This window comes from Neolamprologus multifasciatus, chromosome 7 (assembly GCF_963576455.1).
Source record: "Neolamprologus multifasciatus chromosome 7, fNeoMul1.2, whole genome shotgun sequence".
Taxonomy (NCBI): domain Eukaryota; kingdom Metazoa; phylum Chordata; class Actinopteri; order Cichliformes; family Cichlidae; genus Neolamprologus; species Neolamprologus multifasciatus.
Window position 1 is genome coordinate 38739329 of NC_140445.1, and position 19006 is coordinate 38758334.

The 19006-nt window shown below is 41.4% G+C and overlaps 1 protein-coding gene and 1 pseudogene across 2 annotated transcripts in view; one reads left to right on the top strand and one right to left on the bottom strand.

Moving 5' to 3' along the window:
* Positions 1–19006, top strand: part of LOC146514816 (scavenger receptor cysteine-rich type 1 protein M160-like) — a 238201-nt pseudogene that overhangs the window by 157304 nt on the left and 61891 nt on the right. The gene's annotated exons all lie outside the window — the stretch shown is intronic.
* Positions 186–1072, bottom strand: LOC146514824 (CD5 antigen-like). Its single transcript, XM_085168105.1, has 2 exons — positions 658–1072; positions 186–580 (listed from the first exon to the last, which is right to left on the bottom strand). Exons 1-2 carry the CDS (start codon positions 971–973, stop codon positions 201–203), a joined length of 696 nt encoding a protein of 231 aa, XP_085024231.1. The 5' UTR covers positions 974–1072; the 3' UTR covers positions 186–200.

A 19006-nucleotide genomic window follows, 5' to 3' on the forward strand; every position in this document is an offset into this window, starting at 1 on the left:
GCACTATGGTTACAGTGGGAAGGGAAAACTCCCTTTTCAGAGGAAGAAATCTCCTGCAGAGAGGTGTGCAAACACATAATGAGTGAAGAAAAAACACCTGTTAAAAGGGAGTTTTTTCCTTCCCCCTGTCACCAAAGTGCTTACTTATAAGGGTCATATGATTGCTGAGCTTTTCTCTGCATTATTGTAGGGTCATTACCTTACAATATAAAGCATAGCTCCTGTTGTGACTTGGCTGTATGTAAATAAAATTGAATTGAACTGAATTGAATAACAACAAAAATATATTTACCTGCGCAGGTAAGATTCATGATGGGGCTGTAGTAACTCGATGTTGTGCACTCTCTCAGAATAGATCTGGACTGAACACAGTCAGGTTTGATCATCCACCTAAATTTTAATGATGACTCGGTTTGTTGTAAAGAAACAGCAGAACCACAGTCCAGATATTCACAAATAGGAGCTGCATCTTTCAGCGTCCAGCCAAACTCATACATTGGTCTCCACTCTCCCAGATGTTTCAGCTCCATTGTACCTGCACAGGGATTAGCTCCTCCCACCAACCTGACATCATCAGGCTCTAACAGAAAGCAGAGAGTCATCAGTAAAATAATAAAGTAAGTTTCAACCACATCAAAGCTGCAGCTCCTCTTCTACCTGAGCAGGTGAGTCCAACAGCTTTGCCAGGTGAACAGCTGTTTCTAGCTGAGCCTGAGCTTCTACAGTCCAGGAGAGCAGACTCATGGCCTCCACACTGGAACTCTTTGCTCCACACTGGAGCCTCCACTTCTCCATAGAGCGCCCCCTGGAGGACTGAAGGAGGCCCACAGCCGAGCTCCCTACAGACCACCTTTGCATCCTGCTGGTCAAAGTCGGCTTCACACACTGAGGACCAGCTCTGGTCAGACTTCACCTCCAGTCTGCCTGAACACAGACTGGAACCATTCAGCAGCCTGACAGAGTCTGGAGACATCAGAGAAGATCAAACAGAGAGATCAGAGACAGCAGACACACGAGAAAAAGATGGCAGCAAACAACTATTCACTGATTCAAACTCAGCACAATTCTGATTAGACTTCATCATTAAGAACATCATTAACATGCATTACATTTTGAAAATTTTCAAAACTTGCTTGATTGATTGATTGGTAATTTATTTCAACATGTGAACAATATACAAGTACATTTAGAAAAGAAAATAAGAGAGAAAAAAATACTATACAAATTACATTAAAAAAAAACGTTCTGATTAATTTACATGTTGAAAGGGAGTGGGAAGAAGTAAACACTTATTTAATCCCACCCCTTTGCCATAAATTATCAGTTAATATTTAGTCAGCTTCCTTGCTGATATAATTTGTAATAAAAATAGTGAACAGATTTCTGATATACTATAATATCACATCATGAGTTTTTTTTGTTTGTTTTTTTTTTAAAAAATAGAGACATTCACTTAATTTAAATATTTTCCTTTTCTTTATAGTTCGAGAAGATCATATTTTTATAACTTTGCTTCTTTTTATTCTTAATAATATTAGCCTCTTATGACTTTACGTATTCCATTTTTTTAATACTCAAATCCTCCTTGTAGCTCCTTTTTTACTTGGATGTGTTCGTTTATACTTTGGACTGGAAACATAGCCTCTATCTTTGATTTTAATGTTTTTTCAAACACACATGGAGCAGACCTCCACAGTAGCCAGGTCACAACAATCAGATGCTGCTTGTCAGCAAATACTTTCTACAGTCTGGGTGTGTACAATGGGATTTGTTGTAATTAGTGGATAGCATGTTTTTGTTGTTTGTCATGAGGGCACATAAGCAGGTACTGATGGGACACGGTGGTTCAGAAAACTGAAAGAGACCTTTGAGAGAGGTGGTTGGTCCAGATGAATCCTAAAGTTTTCTCTGTTGTGACTCCTGAGAAGCTGATGTGAACGTGTTGCACTTATGACACACTTTATACTTATAGGCTCACCTGCACAGGTGACACTGGTGATGACAGGAGATGAATATGATGTTACACAATCTCTCACAGCATATCCAGACTGAATACATTCAGTTTTCATTTTCCACACAGGTGTGTTTGGGGTCTCAAATCTCCATTCTACAGAAACAGCAGAGCCACAGTCCAGCAGTTGGCAGACAACATCTGCATGTTTCAGGGTCCAAGCATAACCATCTACTATTCTCCACTCTCCCAGATGTTTCAGCTCCAGTGTTCCTGCACAGTGACTGGCTCCTCCCACCAACCTGACATCATCAGACTCTGAACAGAAAGCACAGAGTCATCAGTAAAGAAGTTAATTGACTTCTGAAAAGTAAAGTTATCTGCTGCTTCTGTGAGTATTTGATTTCTGCATTTACCTGAGTTATGTTTTTCTTCAGCCTGGACTCCTGAAAAGAACATTAGAGAAAAACGTTGCCATTTTAAAGCAGGACTCTGGACTCGTTTTACCAGTCTGACATGTAAAACAAGAAGTCACAAATCAACATTGCAGTTTTTAAAGACTTCATGGAGCAGTCCATTCCGGTCCTCATTGCTTAAAGTAATCTTGTTTTGTCAAAACTATCGGTGTGTCAAAAGCATAATATTATGATGATATACCAGGAGAAGATGTTCCATTTTTCAGGGTTACTATTGCAAAAAGTGAACCTGTGATAAAATGGGTGAAGTGAAACAGAATCAAATATAAAAACAGAGTAAATAAAATAAAAAAATCAATCAATCAATAAACTTTATTGATCCCAAAGGTTGGCCACGAAGGAAATTGAGTTAGGGCTGCTGGCCTTATGCTGCCGCCATCTCAAACCAGTGCAAAAACACAAAGATCCAAATAAATCAGCAGCTTATGGCATCATATTAGAATTTGCAGAAGGACCCTAACCTTCAATCTAACCCTTATTAGCAGCCAGTATAACTATCATTACTGATTGCACATGTATCCACAGCTGAAGAGTAATGATTGTGCGGTTTTCTTGAGCAATGCAGCTATGGAACGCCAGGACTGCCATAATGAATTAATTAAATACACCATTAAATAATTAATTAAATGTGGCAATAATTAATGAAAATGGGAAATAATTAATTAAATAAATAGTTATGACACATGTAATTAATTAATTATTGACACATTTAATTAATTATTTATGTATTTCACATTTTAATTAATTATTGACACATTTAATTAATTATTGACACATTTAATTAATTATTTATTGACACATTTAATTAATTATTTATGTATTTCACATTTTAATTAATTATTGACACATTTAATTAATTATTTAATGATATATTTATTTATTTCATTTTGGCAGTCCTGGCGCCTGGCTCTCATCATGAAATAATTTTATCTGTCAACCTCACCCATCAAACTCAGGGGGCGGGGTTAACGCTGATCGACTCAAAACCATTGCTTTGGCCTGGTGGCCATTGTTTTTAGCACACACAACAACCAGCATGTGGAAACTAACAGAACTGAACTTTGAAAAACCCTGTTTGTGTGTCACCAAATACAGTTTTAATATTTTTTTAGCCGAGAATGTAGTGGTTTAATCTTCATGTGTCTGGTCGGTTTCTCAAGATACAGCCTCTTTGCAAAAGTGCTTCGATGATTTCGGAGATGTCTGCCCAGTCTCGCGGCAAAGCGTGTTTAGACCCGCTCGCCTCGCAAGCAATCGAGCTGTTATTACCACCGACAAAGCGCAGGCCCCGGTACACAGCTGTAATAACCCCGCTGACACGGACTTATTTTACTGAGGTTATATTTATCGGGGATTTATTTCCTGATGTTCTTATGTGTCCTACGTGTTTCAGTCGCCAATTCTGAATTATAACTAACATTAAAAACATGTTTAAGGAGGAGAGAGAGCAAATAAATTTGATTAACAGCTGATCTTTGGGTTTTTGTTGAGTCATCAGCGTGACCTGTGTATAAACGCATAAAAGAGATAACGTTGGTGTTTCCGTCATGTAGTAACTGCTGGCTTTAACTGTACAAAGGTTGTTCGAAACTATGACACACATACAGACTTCATGATGTTCGGCTAATATTTTTATTGTGAATATTAATCATGAGGGTAAACGGACCTGTACACCACGGAGCAAGATCAGCATATCCACGCTATCTTCAGCTCTCTGAGGTAACACAGCGTTTCCCAGCTGACTAATCTAACGGTCATCTACGAATAATTCACGGGTCATATCAATATGATTTTACAGAAAAGCATCCTTAATACTGCCAACTATTCCAGAGACGTGAAAATCTACAGCATAAAGAACACAAAAATATAGCAGTCTAACGCAACACTGTAACAGAGATGAACCGTCAGTTTGTCAAAGCGGAATGAAAGCGATTGGTTGAACAGGTGAACCTGTGCTTAGAAAACCTATTAAAAAAACAGATGATATAATATTTCTGTCCAGGTTGCAGTCTGCATTATGAACATGTAGTTGGAAACTCTGCTCCTCTCGGTGGAAATGCGCCTTCTCCTTCCTCTTTGTATAAAAACATTTTAAAAGTCAGTTTAATCTCAAAATTTACTGTTAAATCCAAAACACACCAGATAAAGAAAAGCGAATGGTTCAGTCTAACACATGTGCCAGTGAACCATTAAACGTCTGTAAAACTGTGCAGTTATGAAACGTAACTTTAACCTCAGCCAAACCGATTTGCTCAGTTGTAAATAAAACAGCGAAGTAAACGTGACCCGACAGACAGAACCTGAGTGAATTAAGTCCAGCGTTTAACACTGAGAGCTAAAACTCAGGTGAGGTTTCAAAGCTGTGTGCCGGTGATTGGACATCAGCCGCTGATGAAGCGGGTTCGCCTATAAAGTGCTCTGTTGGGAAACAAGCTCCAGCAGCTCTGCGCTCGGGAAAAACTATATTTACTTATCTTGTGCAGAAAAATGTGCTGACGTTGCGTAATATCGAGCACCGGCTGCCCAGTTAAACTGTGACTATCACCAAGTAACGCGGGCGTGTTTCTTGAATTAGCAGCAGGTGTTAAACAGCTGACAGGTGAGGAGGAGGATGCATGCAGGTAAACTGAGGGCCTGTTGAGCTGATCGCTGGTTTCGTGAGAAAAATGTCAGCTCGTTCTTTATGTTACAGAAGCACAGAGACACAAGACCAGGCGGAAAGAGACGATCGTTCGGTGAAAATGAGAATTTGCGAATGCAACACGTGGAACACGGAGAGTGGAATATGTAAACAAACCGGTTAACGTAACCCCCTCGGTGCACTCTGCATGCTGACTGTTAGCAGAGCTACTGAAATCTCTGAAAACATCTGAGCACCTTTGCAAACATGTTCTATGTTGACAACCTGACCCGACATGTGAAGATTACAGCGCGACATTCGCAGCTAAAACACTGTTAAAAGTGTAGTTGGTGACAGAAAAACGGGGTATTTTAAAACTACACCACCAACATTGCTGCCTGTGATTTGAAATGTATTCTGGGATACCTGGCTGCCCCAAGTCTACACAAGCAATCGATTATCTAGGATCGACCTGTTTTGACTTACTTTGCACGGCAACCAATCAAATGTTAGAGAAGCAGCATGGGCAGCGTTAACCCCGCCCCCTGAGTTTGATGGGTGAGGTTGACAGATAAAATTATTTCATGATGAGAGCCAGGCGCTGTGAGAGTGAAGTGCTCTAATGGGGTGATATGGTACTATAAGGTCAATAAGATAAGATGTGGCCTGATTATTTAAGACCTTGAATGTGAGGAGCAGGATTTTGAATTCAATTCTGGATTTAACAGGAAGCCAATGAAGGGAAGCCAAAACAGGAGAAATATTCTCTCTCTTTCTAGTCCCTGTCAGCACTCTTGCTGCAGCATTTTGGATTAACTGAAGTGTTTTCAGAGAATTCTTAGGACATCCTGATAATAATGAATTACAGTAGTCCAGCCTGGAAGTAATAAATGCATGAACTAGTTTTTCAGTGTCACTCTGAGACAGGATATTTCTAATTTTAGAGATATTGCACAAATGGAAGAAAGCAGTCTTACATATTTGTTTAATATGCACGTTGAAGGACATTTCCTGGTCAAAAATGACTCCAAGGTTCCTCACAGTGTTACTGGAGGTAAATGGTAAATGGCCTGTATTTGTATAGCGCTTTTCTAGTCCCTAAGGACCCCAAAGCGCTTTACACAACCTGTCATCCACCCATTTACGCACACATTCACACACTGGTGATGGCAAGCTATGGCCAAGGTAATGCCATCCAGAGTGAGAATCTGCTTAGATACCATATTTCTAAGATTTTCAGGGCCGAGTACAATAACCTCAGTTTTATCTGAATTAAGAAGTAGAAAGTTAGCGGCCATCCAGGTCTTTATGTCTTTAAGACATTCCTGCAGTTTAACTAATTGGTGTGTGTTATCTGGCTTCATGAATAGATAAAGTTGTGTGTCATCTGCATAGAAGTAAAATTTTATGCTATGCCTTCTAATGATGCTGCCTAGGGGAAGCATGTATAATGTAAACAGAATTGGTCCTAGCACCGAACCCTGTGGAACTCCATAATTAACCTCAGTGTGTGAAGAGGACTCTGCATTTACAAGAACAAATTTGAGTCTATTAGACAGATATGATACAAACCACTGCAGCACAGTACCTGTAATACCTACAGCATGTTCTAATCTCTCTAATTGGATATTATGGTCAACAGTATCGAATGCTGCACTGAGGTCAAGCAGGACAAGCACAGAGATGAGTCCACTGTCAGATGCCATAAGAAGATCATTTGTAATCTTCACTAAAGCTGTTTCTGTGCTGTGATGAGCTCTGAAACCTGACTGAAACTCTTCAAATAAGCCATTCCTCTGCAGATGATCTGTTAGCTGTTTGACAACTACTCTTTAGGAAGGTTGGTGATTGGCCTATAATTAGCTAAGACTGCTGGGTCTAGAGATTGCTTTTTAAGTAACGGTTTACCTACTGCCAGCTTGAAGACCTGTGGTACATTCTAGGACAGTATATATGAAAAATGACATCCTCTCTTACTGGATGAAATCACTAAGTTTAATTTCTGGGCACTATCCCAGAATGCTGGATGATATTGTTGTTTCTTTGTAAGTGAGTTACTTTTCTTGAGTTCAATGATTCCATGTCAGCCCCTCTTCTTCTTTTTCTTACAGTGGGCTGGTTCTTTTTTTTTCCAACATCAAATTTATTTTTAAATAATTTCTTACACTGAGCCAGGCTAATTGTCCCATTAGAAACAATATTCATCACCCCTGTTATTTCAGCCCAAGCCTAATCTTTAAAAGGTGTTTAACATCCGTCACTTAAGTGGAGACACTTAAGGGAGCTGTCCTTTTTCCATTTATACACTCTTATTTAAATTCATTAAGTTGCACTTTCTCCTTTTTTCTTCTGTTAGGGGTGAATACATGTATACATGTATACATGTACATGTATATTATTTTATCCCTTTGTTGTTTCAGCAACATTAAATTTAAAAACTGTACTTTTGAGTTAAAATATATATTTATTATTTTAATAAATGACAAATTAAAAAAGCATGAACATTTTTTTGATACAAAAAAATATCGAACCGTGACACCAAAGTATCGAATCGAACTGAACCGTGAATTTTGTGTATCGTTGCACCCCTAAAATATATATATATTGTTCTGCTTGTGAACAGAACAAAAACAAAAATATTGACAGCAAAATTATTATTATTAAGTTATGCAATACTCTTAACAGTAAGCTGAAAAAATGTATGTCCCTCTATTTACATTTCTGCTCTTCTATCTGTTAATCAGAGCACAATTATAATCATGTATGAGTACATGATGTAACTAACAGTTTATAACAGGATAATGCTGGAAAAAGTGTATGGAAGTGTATGGATGACAGGCTTGCTCCGGCGAGTGCTCGACGTTAACCGTGTATGCTTTTACTTCCTTGAAAGTAAAATAAATGCTACTCTGTGTGTCTCACTTCACAAGGGAAGTTTTCTAAAACATGTGAAACAGCCACTGTCACAAAATGAGGAGCATGTTTTTGAAAATGTTTCACAATAAAAGCCTTATTGTGTAATGAGGAGTTTCTGTCAAAAACAGGAAGTGCTGAGTTCATGTTATCACTGTAGTTTAATAACACATATATTCTATTTTATTTATGGTAAATAGACTGTTTCTTTTAAAGCACTTTCCACCCTAACTGAGCGCTCAAAGTGCTTTTGTATAACTTGCCTCATTCACCCAAGAACTTTTTTCTATATAAATGCTTTCTATCTAACATTCATGATTTTACAGTGAGAGAAACAATCAGAGAGGAACCTGGGGTTAGTATCTTGGCCAAGGATATTTGGCATGCAGACTGCAGCAGACGTGGATCAAACCACCAGCCTTCCAATTAGTAGGCGACTTGTTCTAACACCCGAGCCACAGCCACAACAGGCCAATTCACAACAATAGTCTTCTCAAGGTTCTTTCTATTTTTAAATAAAAAAAAAACCTATTTGATTTAATAGGATAACAGCTATATTATTGTAGAAGGTCACAAACAACCTGATGATTTCCTCTGAGCAGCACACTGCAATGGCGGCAAGGAAGAGCTCTACTTTAACCTCTAGTACAGTGAGTCTTGTTTTTTTTAAATTCCATCATTTTCATATATATAAGAAGTCTAGACGTGATGGGGCTATGCTTCCCTCTTTGGGCTCTAAAATAAAGTAGATGTAGTTCGTTCATTCATTCAAAGAGTTGTTAGTGAGGAGGCGTTAAGTCTGCTGTGTAGTGGATAACACAGTACAGTTTAGAATAGAATAATCCTTTAATTGTCCCACAAGTGGAAATTTGGTTGTAACAGCAGTCAGAAAGACAGAAAGTTTGGGCTCCTCTCTGATTGTTAGAGGCTAGAATCAGCTCCAGCTGGTGGAAACAGTCTTTAGGTGTGTTCAGCTAGTTATTCAGAGTGAGCTTTACAGAGACATTAGAGTTTCTTGAGTTTTTTTTTGTTCATGAGCAAAGGAACTGTGACTCATCATCATCAGTGAGGAAGTCCGACAGTGAGTTCTGCCGCACAGAGATCATCACTGAATATTGACCCGTCTGACAAAACAATTCACAAGTGACTGTCAATATATTAAAATATGGCTTTGATTTTACAAAGTCTGAAGGATTCTTTTTTTTTGCCTGTCCCGTTTGGTTCTTTTGCCATCAGAATTATTGTCTGAAGGCAAAGAAAGATTACTTTACCAAATGGACCATCCCAGCCTTGCCGTAATGGTCTATTTGATTCACCTTTTATTGTTTATTTTATTTTATTTTCACTTGCTAAATACGGGACAGACTTGACTGGGGAAAAGAAAGAGGGAAAGAAAAACAGCGGGGAAGAGGGACAGGGATAAAGGGCAAAAAACAAAAAACAACAAAATAAGCAGACAAAAAATACATATATCAATCACCTGGATCACCTGACTGAAGTCTGAAGGATTCTAACTAGAAGGTGTTTTTCAAAACTGAACTGTGTGTGTGTGTGTGTGTGTGTGTAGGTGTCCTACCTGAGCTCCACAGGAGAAGCAGCACTAATAGGTGATTCATGTCCAGCTGTACGTCTCTCTGCTCTGACCATCATGTGCTGTCCTCAGTATATTTCTGCTAACAGGAAGGGGCGGGATGGTGGGATGGATGGTTGGTTGGTTGTGTGAGCTCTGCTGGAGGTCCCTCCACTGTGACCTTTCTTGAACTCTGTGTTCCATCACATCAGCCTTTTCCTCAGCTGAATTCTTCAGTGTCTTATTGACCATATTGTTTAGTAAAAGACCAAATATCCTGTATCCAGGTCCATGATTTTTTTTATGCTATACATTCTCATCTGTTCGGACTTTATGGCACCAGCCAAGCTTCACATGCTTATGATGACCAGCAGCTAGAATCATATGTATATCTCATGACATGAATAACAGTTTGAACATGTTATTTTTAGATGTATAAAAGTTAAGTAGGTTTTGATCCAGAAGGACTCTGGTTAATATATGTGTAAAACTATGTTTTAGTTTGTTTCACTGTTTCCTATTTTTGGACAGAAGTATAGAGGTGATGAGCAGAATCTATCATTCTGAAATCAGGTCTTTTTTTCTGTCCATCAGACATGCTGTCCATCAACAGCACATCTAAAACCACACCAACATCCCACAGAGTAGTCACAGCCTGTAGTGGAAGCAGGCAGCAGTAACTGATGCTGGAATTCTGTCATTCGCATTAAATTCACATCATTTAATAAACAACACCAAAAACTAAATTATGCTGGCAACAAATGTAGCAGCAACTATTTCTACAAATGATGTAAAATCTTAGATGACATTTTCCAAATGTTTGCTGAAGGTGGGATTAAAAGCAGTTCTAAGAGGAACAAAGTCACCACATTTTATATTCCTTAATTTCTCTTCCCTGTTGAAGATAAAAGCCCAGACGGAGCTGTTAATTACCAGTGTTCATGAAAAAAATCCAGAAATTTTAACTCATGTTATCTGATAACATCTTTATTTCTCTACTGCAGGACAAATGTATGAGAATGTTAAGACAGTGTGTTCTGATAATAGGGTTAAAACTGAAAATGGATGAAGGGCTGAAGTGCAAACTTTTCTTTATGACTCAGAAGAAGAGGATGAGAGAAGCTATGTTTTATTATTTAAACAGCTATAACAATAAAAAACACAACCTGTATTAAAATAACAAATATAGTTAAAGTGAAATTAGTAATAATTAATAAGAAAAAAGGAACCAAATTACATGCAGTTACTGTGGTATGAAGCAAGCATGATTATCTGTGCTTATGACAGCAGAACTGAAACAAAAACCGTAAAAACCTGCTAAAGGAAGCAGTTTTGGGTCATATAAACAGCACAGATAAATTATTAAATGACTTTTCAAAAATAGTGTAGCTCATAGAGAAGGTTAGACAGCATTCACCAGTTCCTCGTCCTTCCCTCTTGACCTCTAATCGCTGATGAAAGGAAAAGGCGCTGCCTGAATTTATCTTGCTTCATCCTGCAGATTTTGCTTCCTCTTAAAAGTTATGATGCCTCATTAGCCTCTTCACACACACACTGTTAGAGCACTTTATCTGCATTCACACACTCTGACAGTTCAGTACTCTCCAGCCAATGCTTCAGCATGCATACTCGAGGAGGAAAGGATCGAATAACTAACGTTCCCATTAGTAGATGACCCACTCCACCCCCTGAGCCACAGACACCCAAAAACTCACTGCTGTTTATTCTGCACCACCTTCTGTGTTCAACAAAACTGGTGTGAGGCAGTAAATCACAGCAGACTGATGAGCAGGAGGCACAGAGGAGGAAAGAGCTAAAGGAGGAGAAAACTGAGATTAAAGAAGAACATCAGGGTTCACCTCACTTCAGCCGATAACAGTGTGTAATAAAAGAGGAGTTAATACAACAGCTGATCAAACAAAATGACTTCATTTGAAGGTGACGTCAGTTAAATATGACCTGTTTACAGCCACTGCTCTGCTTCATGATCTCAAACATAATACGAGTATAACGATCCACATTCTTTTAATAAAATCATTTTAATACAAATAAGACAAGAATTCAAAGAAACTATACTCATTGCATCTCACACACAGGAAAGACTAAGTGTGATGATTCAGTTAATTGCACATATTTATGAAGTCCTCCTTGTGTTTTTTTTTTTGTCATCTTTCGAAAATCACTGAAAAAAATGTCTGCAACAAACATAGCTGTGGATGCTGATTACATCTCTTAGTAACCGAAACATCTGTCATGATGGAAGAAGACGATTAGAATCTGATCTGGGGCTGACAAACAGGAAGGACAGAGGAATCAAAAAGAAGGACAGGCAGTGAAGATAGAACCAGGAAGGATCATGGACCTCACAGGGCCCTAAAAACAGCAGAGTCACAGACCCGACTTAGACAAGAACACTCACAGGACTCCAACTGAAATGGGAAACCTGTGAAAGAAAGCTCTAAACAAAACAAAAAAACACAGAGAAAGACACATGACAGGCCAACACATTCTCACTCCCAAAGCGTAACATTTTACGCTAGGTGACAAATCGTCAACATATTACGTTTTCGGCTACCCACCACGTTCCTAAATGACGACCTCGGAAAAATGAGGAAAAATGAGAACCGTATGGACTCAATCTACACATGTTCGCTCTTTTTCTTCAAATCGCTTAGAAACACGCTATTTAACATCATTAAAGTCCTGGTTAAGTTTAGGAAAAAGGTTATGGTTAGGGCTAGGGATAAGGTTAGGCTTAGGGCTGGAATACAGGGCTGGAACATCTATTACCGCTGGAGCGTCATTGCACTGGATTTCGCCCATAACCCGCCGCGTACCATAAGAACGCCGAAGGTCTCCTTTCGCGTTCCTCAGGAACGCCGCGGGACGTGACAAAACGTCGGCATGTTACGCCTCGGGAGTGAGAACGGGCTGGACAGGCCCACCCTGCATCACAAAACCCAGATCATGCTCCAGAATCTCACTGTACCTCCCCTGAACCAGCAGCAGAAGATCCAGAGCTAATTATCACCCATCCTTCAGACATCACCGAGAAAACCAACGAGAGGAGCTGGAGGTTAGATCACACAGGAATATTAAAAAGCTGAAGAATAAGAAATATATGAAGCTGAAAGTCTGTATGCATAAAAGTTTAAATGTAACTGGTGTGATCCTGCGTTGTGTCTGATCAAAAAAAGGTAAAAGAAAGAAAGGCCTCCAAGTAAATAATTTGCCCACTCCAGCTCCTCTCCTACAGGGGAATTGTAGAAAAGGGCCGGCATTTATTTTTACATTAAACATAAAGTATGGATTTACACGTAACATATTTGACATAAGATAAAATAAAAACAACAACATGAAATCCGACATACCTGATCAAAAAAAGGTAAAAGAAAAAAAGGCCTCCAAGTAAATAATTTGCCCACTCCAGCTCCTACGACCAAATACAAACAGTGGGGAAGAGGGTTAGCTCAACCCACCACAACTTCCAAGCTAGCAAGAAGTATATATTCATGCAAGCATTCACGCCTAAAACCCATTTATGATACATACATACTACACACTTGTAACATCTAACAAAAAACAGGCTTAATAATGACAATAATTGAACTAAAATCACAATCAGATACATCCAGGTGGCTAAGTATGCATTATATGAGCGTTTTACAGTGTTGGGAAAGAAATGACACCCACCTCTCCCACAGGGGAATTGTAGAAAAGGGGAGAGGCAAAAGGGGTACACTGTATTTATAGGGTTGCACCAAAGAAGAAGAAGAAAAGAATGAGGAGGGGCTCTAACTGATAATGAACATAACTACAGGCTTGGAGGTCCTAAAAGTCAGGTATAAAAGGAACAGTTTGGGGGTTTAGGACACATTTTGTGTAATTATAACAATGTGATTTATGACCCTGTTACATAAGCTTATAATGAAGTGACTGTAAATCGATTGTTTCCATAATCTCATGATTAAATTATGATTATAGTTCAAGAGTAAACTTATGATGAAGAATCAACACATAAGGTTTTGCTGACAACACGTTTAAAGAGATGTTGATATTTAGTATCTGTGGAAAATGAAGAAATGAAAGATGTGTGGAAAGTACCAAGTGGATCAAACACACAGATGGCTGGAAAGGAAAAGGAAGTTCTTAAAATAAAATCAATCTTTCATCACGAGTCAGCAAGACTTCAATTTAAATATCTGTAAAACTTAAAGATGAGAACTGTTTGTATCTGTGACGGTAAAACTTATAATCTGAGGAAGTCTCAAGTTTAATTTTTACTGAAACTGTTCTCTGATTGTAAATGTGGGTTCAGTAGAAACCATTCTTTGTTTTTACAAATGAGAAGTTCATCTGGGTTTGAGACAAGCTCCTCAGAGGTCGTCTTCTGCTCCTTCAGCTGCACAAAGACTGAAGTTACAGTAAACCAGCTCAGTGTTCTCAGGTGTGCTCGGCTTCTGCCCCCTGTAGGCCTGGAGAGACATGACAGCACAGATCAGACTGATTGGATTGGTTCGTTCTCATTTTTGTGATTTTCTGAGAAGATCTGTGACCCAGAGTAAAACTCTTATGTAAATTAGTGAATGACACTGACAATGAAAAGTGTGGAGATACTAATGAACCCCAGCTGAACTGTTCTGTTCAAATCTGTGGCCCAGAGTTGCTGCTGGACACCAGCAGAAAGCTGTGAATCTGAAGGAGGAGATACTTCAGGCTGCTGGAGATAGCCTGCTGCTAGACTACCTGGTGTGTGTGTCACAGTGGTGGTATACAGTATATATATGAAATCTACTCAATAGCCACTTCAGCAACTCAATGCATTTAGTCATGTAAACAAGATGACCTGTTGAAGTTCAAGCTGAACATCAGAATGTGGAAGAAAGGTGATTAAAAATGTTTTCATTTTATAAAACAACATGCAAAAGATGAAGTTTCTAAATACTTTCTGAAGCCTTTGAGCTCCATCTTTGTAGATCTGTGTTTGAAAGTGTTACAGCGCATCACTAAGAAACAACCCACAAAACAATCAAAGCTAAAACATAAAACTTGTTATAAAAAAACCCCAAACAGGCTATAATCTGTAGGGCACCTGTTCCCCTCCACCCCATCACCCCTCCTCAGATCACCTGTCGTTCATCAGCTCTCTACATAAGGACCAGCACAGCCATCTAAACTCTGCCAGATTATTAGCTCTCTCCGTGTGGTAAACAGGCTAGTTTGGTTTTGCTCTTTTCCCTTTTAACCATGTAAAGCACTTTGTGCTACATTTTTTTTGTATGAAAAGTGCTTTATAAATAAAGATTGATTGATTGATTGATTTTCTCTTGCAACTAAGGCTTTTTTACAGTTATTCTTTGGATAACATCACTGTGGCGGAGGTGTGGTCTTGGGCCTGCTGCAGAAGCAGGGAAGAGCAGGTGTGCTAAACTGGATTGATGAATGGCAACTGTTTTTATGTCATGCAGTGAGACGGAGAGGGTAGTGTGAGAGTTGCAGAGGAGTCCTGGGCAGAACCCCGAAACCGCAGTAATCACTACTGTCAGTAAAATCGCTGCTAAACGACAAAGCTGAAATGTCAATCCTTCGGTCCTGTGTCACAATCACCAAACTCCCTCCCTGGATTCCTGCCCAACTTGTCCCTTCCTCATCTTGCCTGGTCCCTTCCTGCCTACCTCTGTTCCCAAAACTATCTCTCATTCCAGTTAATTGAAGTCCAGTGTTTAGTTTGGCTAAACTTTGTTACCATGATTTTGTTTGTTTAAGGACTAAGAGCTTGCCTAAGTTCATTCATGTGCCAAATCTCTAAGAGAATATTCCACATCTCATTGGCTTGTCTGGGTCCAGCACTCGAGTTCTACATTAGTTAATTGTTTAAACACGACATGGATGGAGGAGGAGGAGGTCTCAGTGCACTGTTTGGAAGCAGATTCTCATGTTGTTCAGCAAAGGTTGGTAAGTTTTTCATAAGGATCCTTTTCACTGTACTGTGGTGCAGAGGCGGAGGCAGACATTTGATACACCCGGGGCTTAGCTCTAAAGGGTAGTATGCATGTAGGATTGGGAGGGGGGAGGTGGGGGTGTTAGAAATGACTGAAATATTAATAGGCTCTGTTTTCAGTTTTGTTCAAAAAAGAATGACTTCATATAGGGAAAAATACATATCACACATGCAGGACACCTTAAACTAGTTTTTTTTTTAATTTAAGCAGCAAGGCAGAACAAAGTCGGGGCTGTATCAAGACACAGGGACTAAACCCCAATTCAACCAGACCCAGAACTGATCCAGAATTAAAACAGGACAACAACAGTTCAAAATCAGGACTACTGAGGACTTAACCAAGACAGAACCAGAATCAGAACTAGATGATAGTAGCACTAAAAATCATCATAGACCTGCACTACAGTTATTTTTTAATTCTACCAAAGTCCACTATTTAGATTCAGAAAAGTTTATATAATTATTTAGCCTTGTTGTGCAAACAAGCCTGCAAAACTTAATAAATATAGAATTTGAAAAGTAAAAAACCTAAAAAGAAACACTAGCTACAAGATACAAGAGTACCTATGATACGGTGATACTTTTGGTAAACAACCATTTGACTAACATGTGTATCTCACCTGCTCTTGTTCTCTCTCTGTTCCTCGCTCTCCCTCTCTGTTCCTCTCTCGCCCTCTCTGTTCCTCGCTCTGCCTCTCTGTTCCTCTCTCTCCCTCTCTGTTCCTCTCTCACCCTCTCTGTTCCTCGCTCTCCCTCTCTGTTCCTCTCTCTCCCTCTCTGTTCCTCTCTCGCCCTCTCTGTTCCTCGCTCTCCCTCTCTGTTCCTCTCTCACCCTCTCTGTTCCTCTCTCTCCCTCTCTGTTCCTCTCTCGCCCTCTCTGTTCCTCGCTCTCCCTCTCTGTTCCTCTCTCTCTCTCTCTGTTCCTCTCTCGCCCTCTGTTCCTCTCTCTCCCTCTGTGTTCCTCTCTCCCCCTCTGTGTTCCTCTCTCACCCTCTCTGTTCCTCGCTCGCCCTTTCTGTTCCTCGCTCGCCCTTTCTGTTCCTCTCTCGCCCTCTCTGTTCCTCTCTCTCCCTCTCTGTTCCTCTCTCGCCCTCTCTGTTCCTCTCTGTTCCTCTCTCGCCCTCTGTTCCTCTCTCTCCCTCTGTGTTCCTCTCTCCCCCTCTGTGTTCCTCTCTCGCCCTCTGTGTTCCTCTCTCGCCCTCTCTGTTCCTCTCTCGCACTCTCTGTTCCTCTCTCTCCCTCTCTGTTCCTCTCTCGCCCTCTCTGTTCCTCTCTCTCCCTCTCTGTTCCTCTCTGTTCCTCTCTCTCCCTCTCTGTTCCTCTCTCGCCCTCTCTGTTCCTCTCTCTCCCTCTCTGTTCCTCTCTGTTCCTCTCTCCCTCTCTGTTCCTCTCTCGCCCTCTCTGTTCCTCTCTCTCCCTCTCTGTTCCTCTCTCGCCCTCTCTGTTCCTCTCTCGCCCTCTCTGTTCCTCGCTCTCCCTCTCTGTTCCTCTCTCGCCCTGTTCCTCGCTCTCCCTCTCTGTTCCTCTCTCGCCCTCTCTGTTCCTCGCTCTGCCTCTCTGTTCCTCTCTCTCCCTCTCTGTTCCTCTCTCACCCTCTCTGTTCCTCTCTCTCCCTCTCTGTTCCTCTCTCGCCCTCTCTGTTCCTCTCTCTCCCTCTGTGTTCCTCTCTCCCCCTCTGTGTTCCTCTCTCGCCCTCTCTGTTCCTCTCTCGCCCTCTCTGTTCCTCGCTCTCCCTCTCTGTTCCTCTCTCGCCCTGTTCCTCGCTCTCCCTCTCTGTTCCTCTCTCGCCCTCTGTTCCTCTCTCTCTCCCTCTCTGTTCCTCTCTGTTCCTCTCTCCCTCTCTGTTCCTCTCTCTCCCTCTGTGTTCCTCTCTCCCCCTCTCTGTTCCTCTCTCGCCCTCTCTGTTCCTCTCTCGCCCTCTCTGTTCCTCGCTCTCCCTCTCTGTTCCTCTCTCGCCCTGTTCCTCGCTCTCCCTCTCTGTTCCTCTCTCGCCCTCTGTTCCTCTCTCGCCCTCTCTGTTCCTCTCTCTCCCTCCCAGTTTATATAATTATTTAGCCTTGTTGTGCAAACAAGCCTGCAAAACTTAATAAATATAGAATTTGAAAAGTAAAAAACCTAAAAAGAAACACTACCTACAAGATACAAGAGTACCTATGATACGGTGATACTTTTGGTAAACAACCATTTGACTAACATGTGTATCTCACCTGCTCTTGTTCTCTCTCTGTTCCTCGCTCTCCCTCTCTGTTCCTCTCTCGCCCTCTCTGTTCCTCGCTCTGCCTCTCTGTTCCTCTCTCTCCCTCTCTGTTCCTCTCTCACCCTCTCTGTTCCTCTCTCTCCCTCTCTGTTCCTCTCTCGCCCTCTCTGTTCCTCTCTCTCCCTCTCTGTTCCTCTCTCCCCCTCTGTGTTCCTCTCTCGCCCTCTCTGTTCCTCGCTCTCCCTCTCTGTTCCTCTCTCTCCCTCTCTGTTCCTCTCTCTCCCTCTCTGTTCCTCTCTCGCCCTCTCTGTTCCTCGCTCTCCCTCTCTGTTCCTCTCTCTCCCTCTCTGTTCCTCTCTCGCCCTCTCTGTTCCTCGCTCTCCCTCTCTGTTCCTCTCTCACCCTCTCTGTTCCTCTCTCTCCCTCTCTGTTCCTCTCTCGCCCTCTCTGTTCCTCGCTCTCCCTCTCTGTTCCTCTCTCTCTCTCTCTGTTCCTCTCTCGCCCTCTGTTCCTCTCTCTCCCTCTGTGTTCCTCTCTCCCCCTCTGTGTTCCTCTCTCACCCTCTCTGTTCCTCGCTCGCCCTTTCTGTTCCTCTCTCTCCCTCTCTGTTCCTCTCTCGCCCTCTCTGTTCCTCTCTCTCCCTCTCTGTTCCTCTCTCGCCCTCTCTGTTCCTCTCTGTTCCTCTCTCGCCCTCTGTTCCTCTCTCTCCCTCTGTGTTCCTCTCTCCCCCTCTGTGTTCCTCTCTCGCCCTCTGTGTTCCTCTCTCGCCCTCTCTGTTCCTCTCTGTTCCTCTCTCGCCCTCTCTGTTCCTCTCTCGCACTCTCTGTTCTTCTCTCTCCCTCTCTGTTCCTCTCTCGCCCTCTCTGTTCCTCTCTCTCCCTCTCTGTTCCTCTCTGTTCCTCTCTCTCCCTCTCTGTTCCTCTCTGTTCCTCTCTCCCTCTCTGTTCCTCTCTCGCCCTCTCTGTTCCTCTCTCTCCCTCTCTGTTCCTCTCTCGCCCTCTCTGTTCCTCTCTCGCCCTGTTCCTCGCTCTCCCTCTCTGTTCCTCTCTCGCCCTCTGTTCCTCTCTCGCCCTCTCTGTTCCTCTCTCTCCCTCTCTGTTCCTCTCTCACCCTCTCTGTTCCTCTCTCTCGTTCTCTGTTCCTCTCTCGCCCTCTCTGTTCTTCTCTCTCCCTCTCTGTGCTGACAATCAAGCCAAACACCAACATCATCAAATATACAGTTGAAACCAGTTATTTACTCTTCAGATAAAAACAGAAACACAGCATCAAATCAAACTA

Bases quoted from the DNA above. Each gene is read 5' to 3' on its own strand.
- LOC146514824 (XM_085168105.1), bottom strand. From the start codon at position 973: ATGTCTCCAGACTCTGTCAGGCTGCTGAATGGTTCCAGTCTGTGTTCA. The intron at 581-657 runs GTAGAAGAGGAG...GCTTTCTGTTAG, and splicing joins TGTTGGACTCACCTGCTCAG to AGCCTGATGATGTCAGGTTG.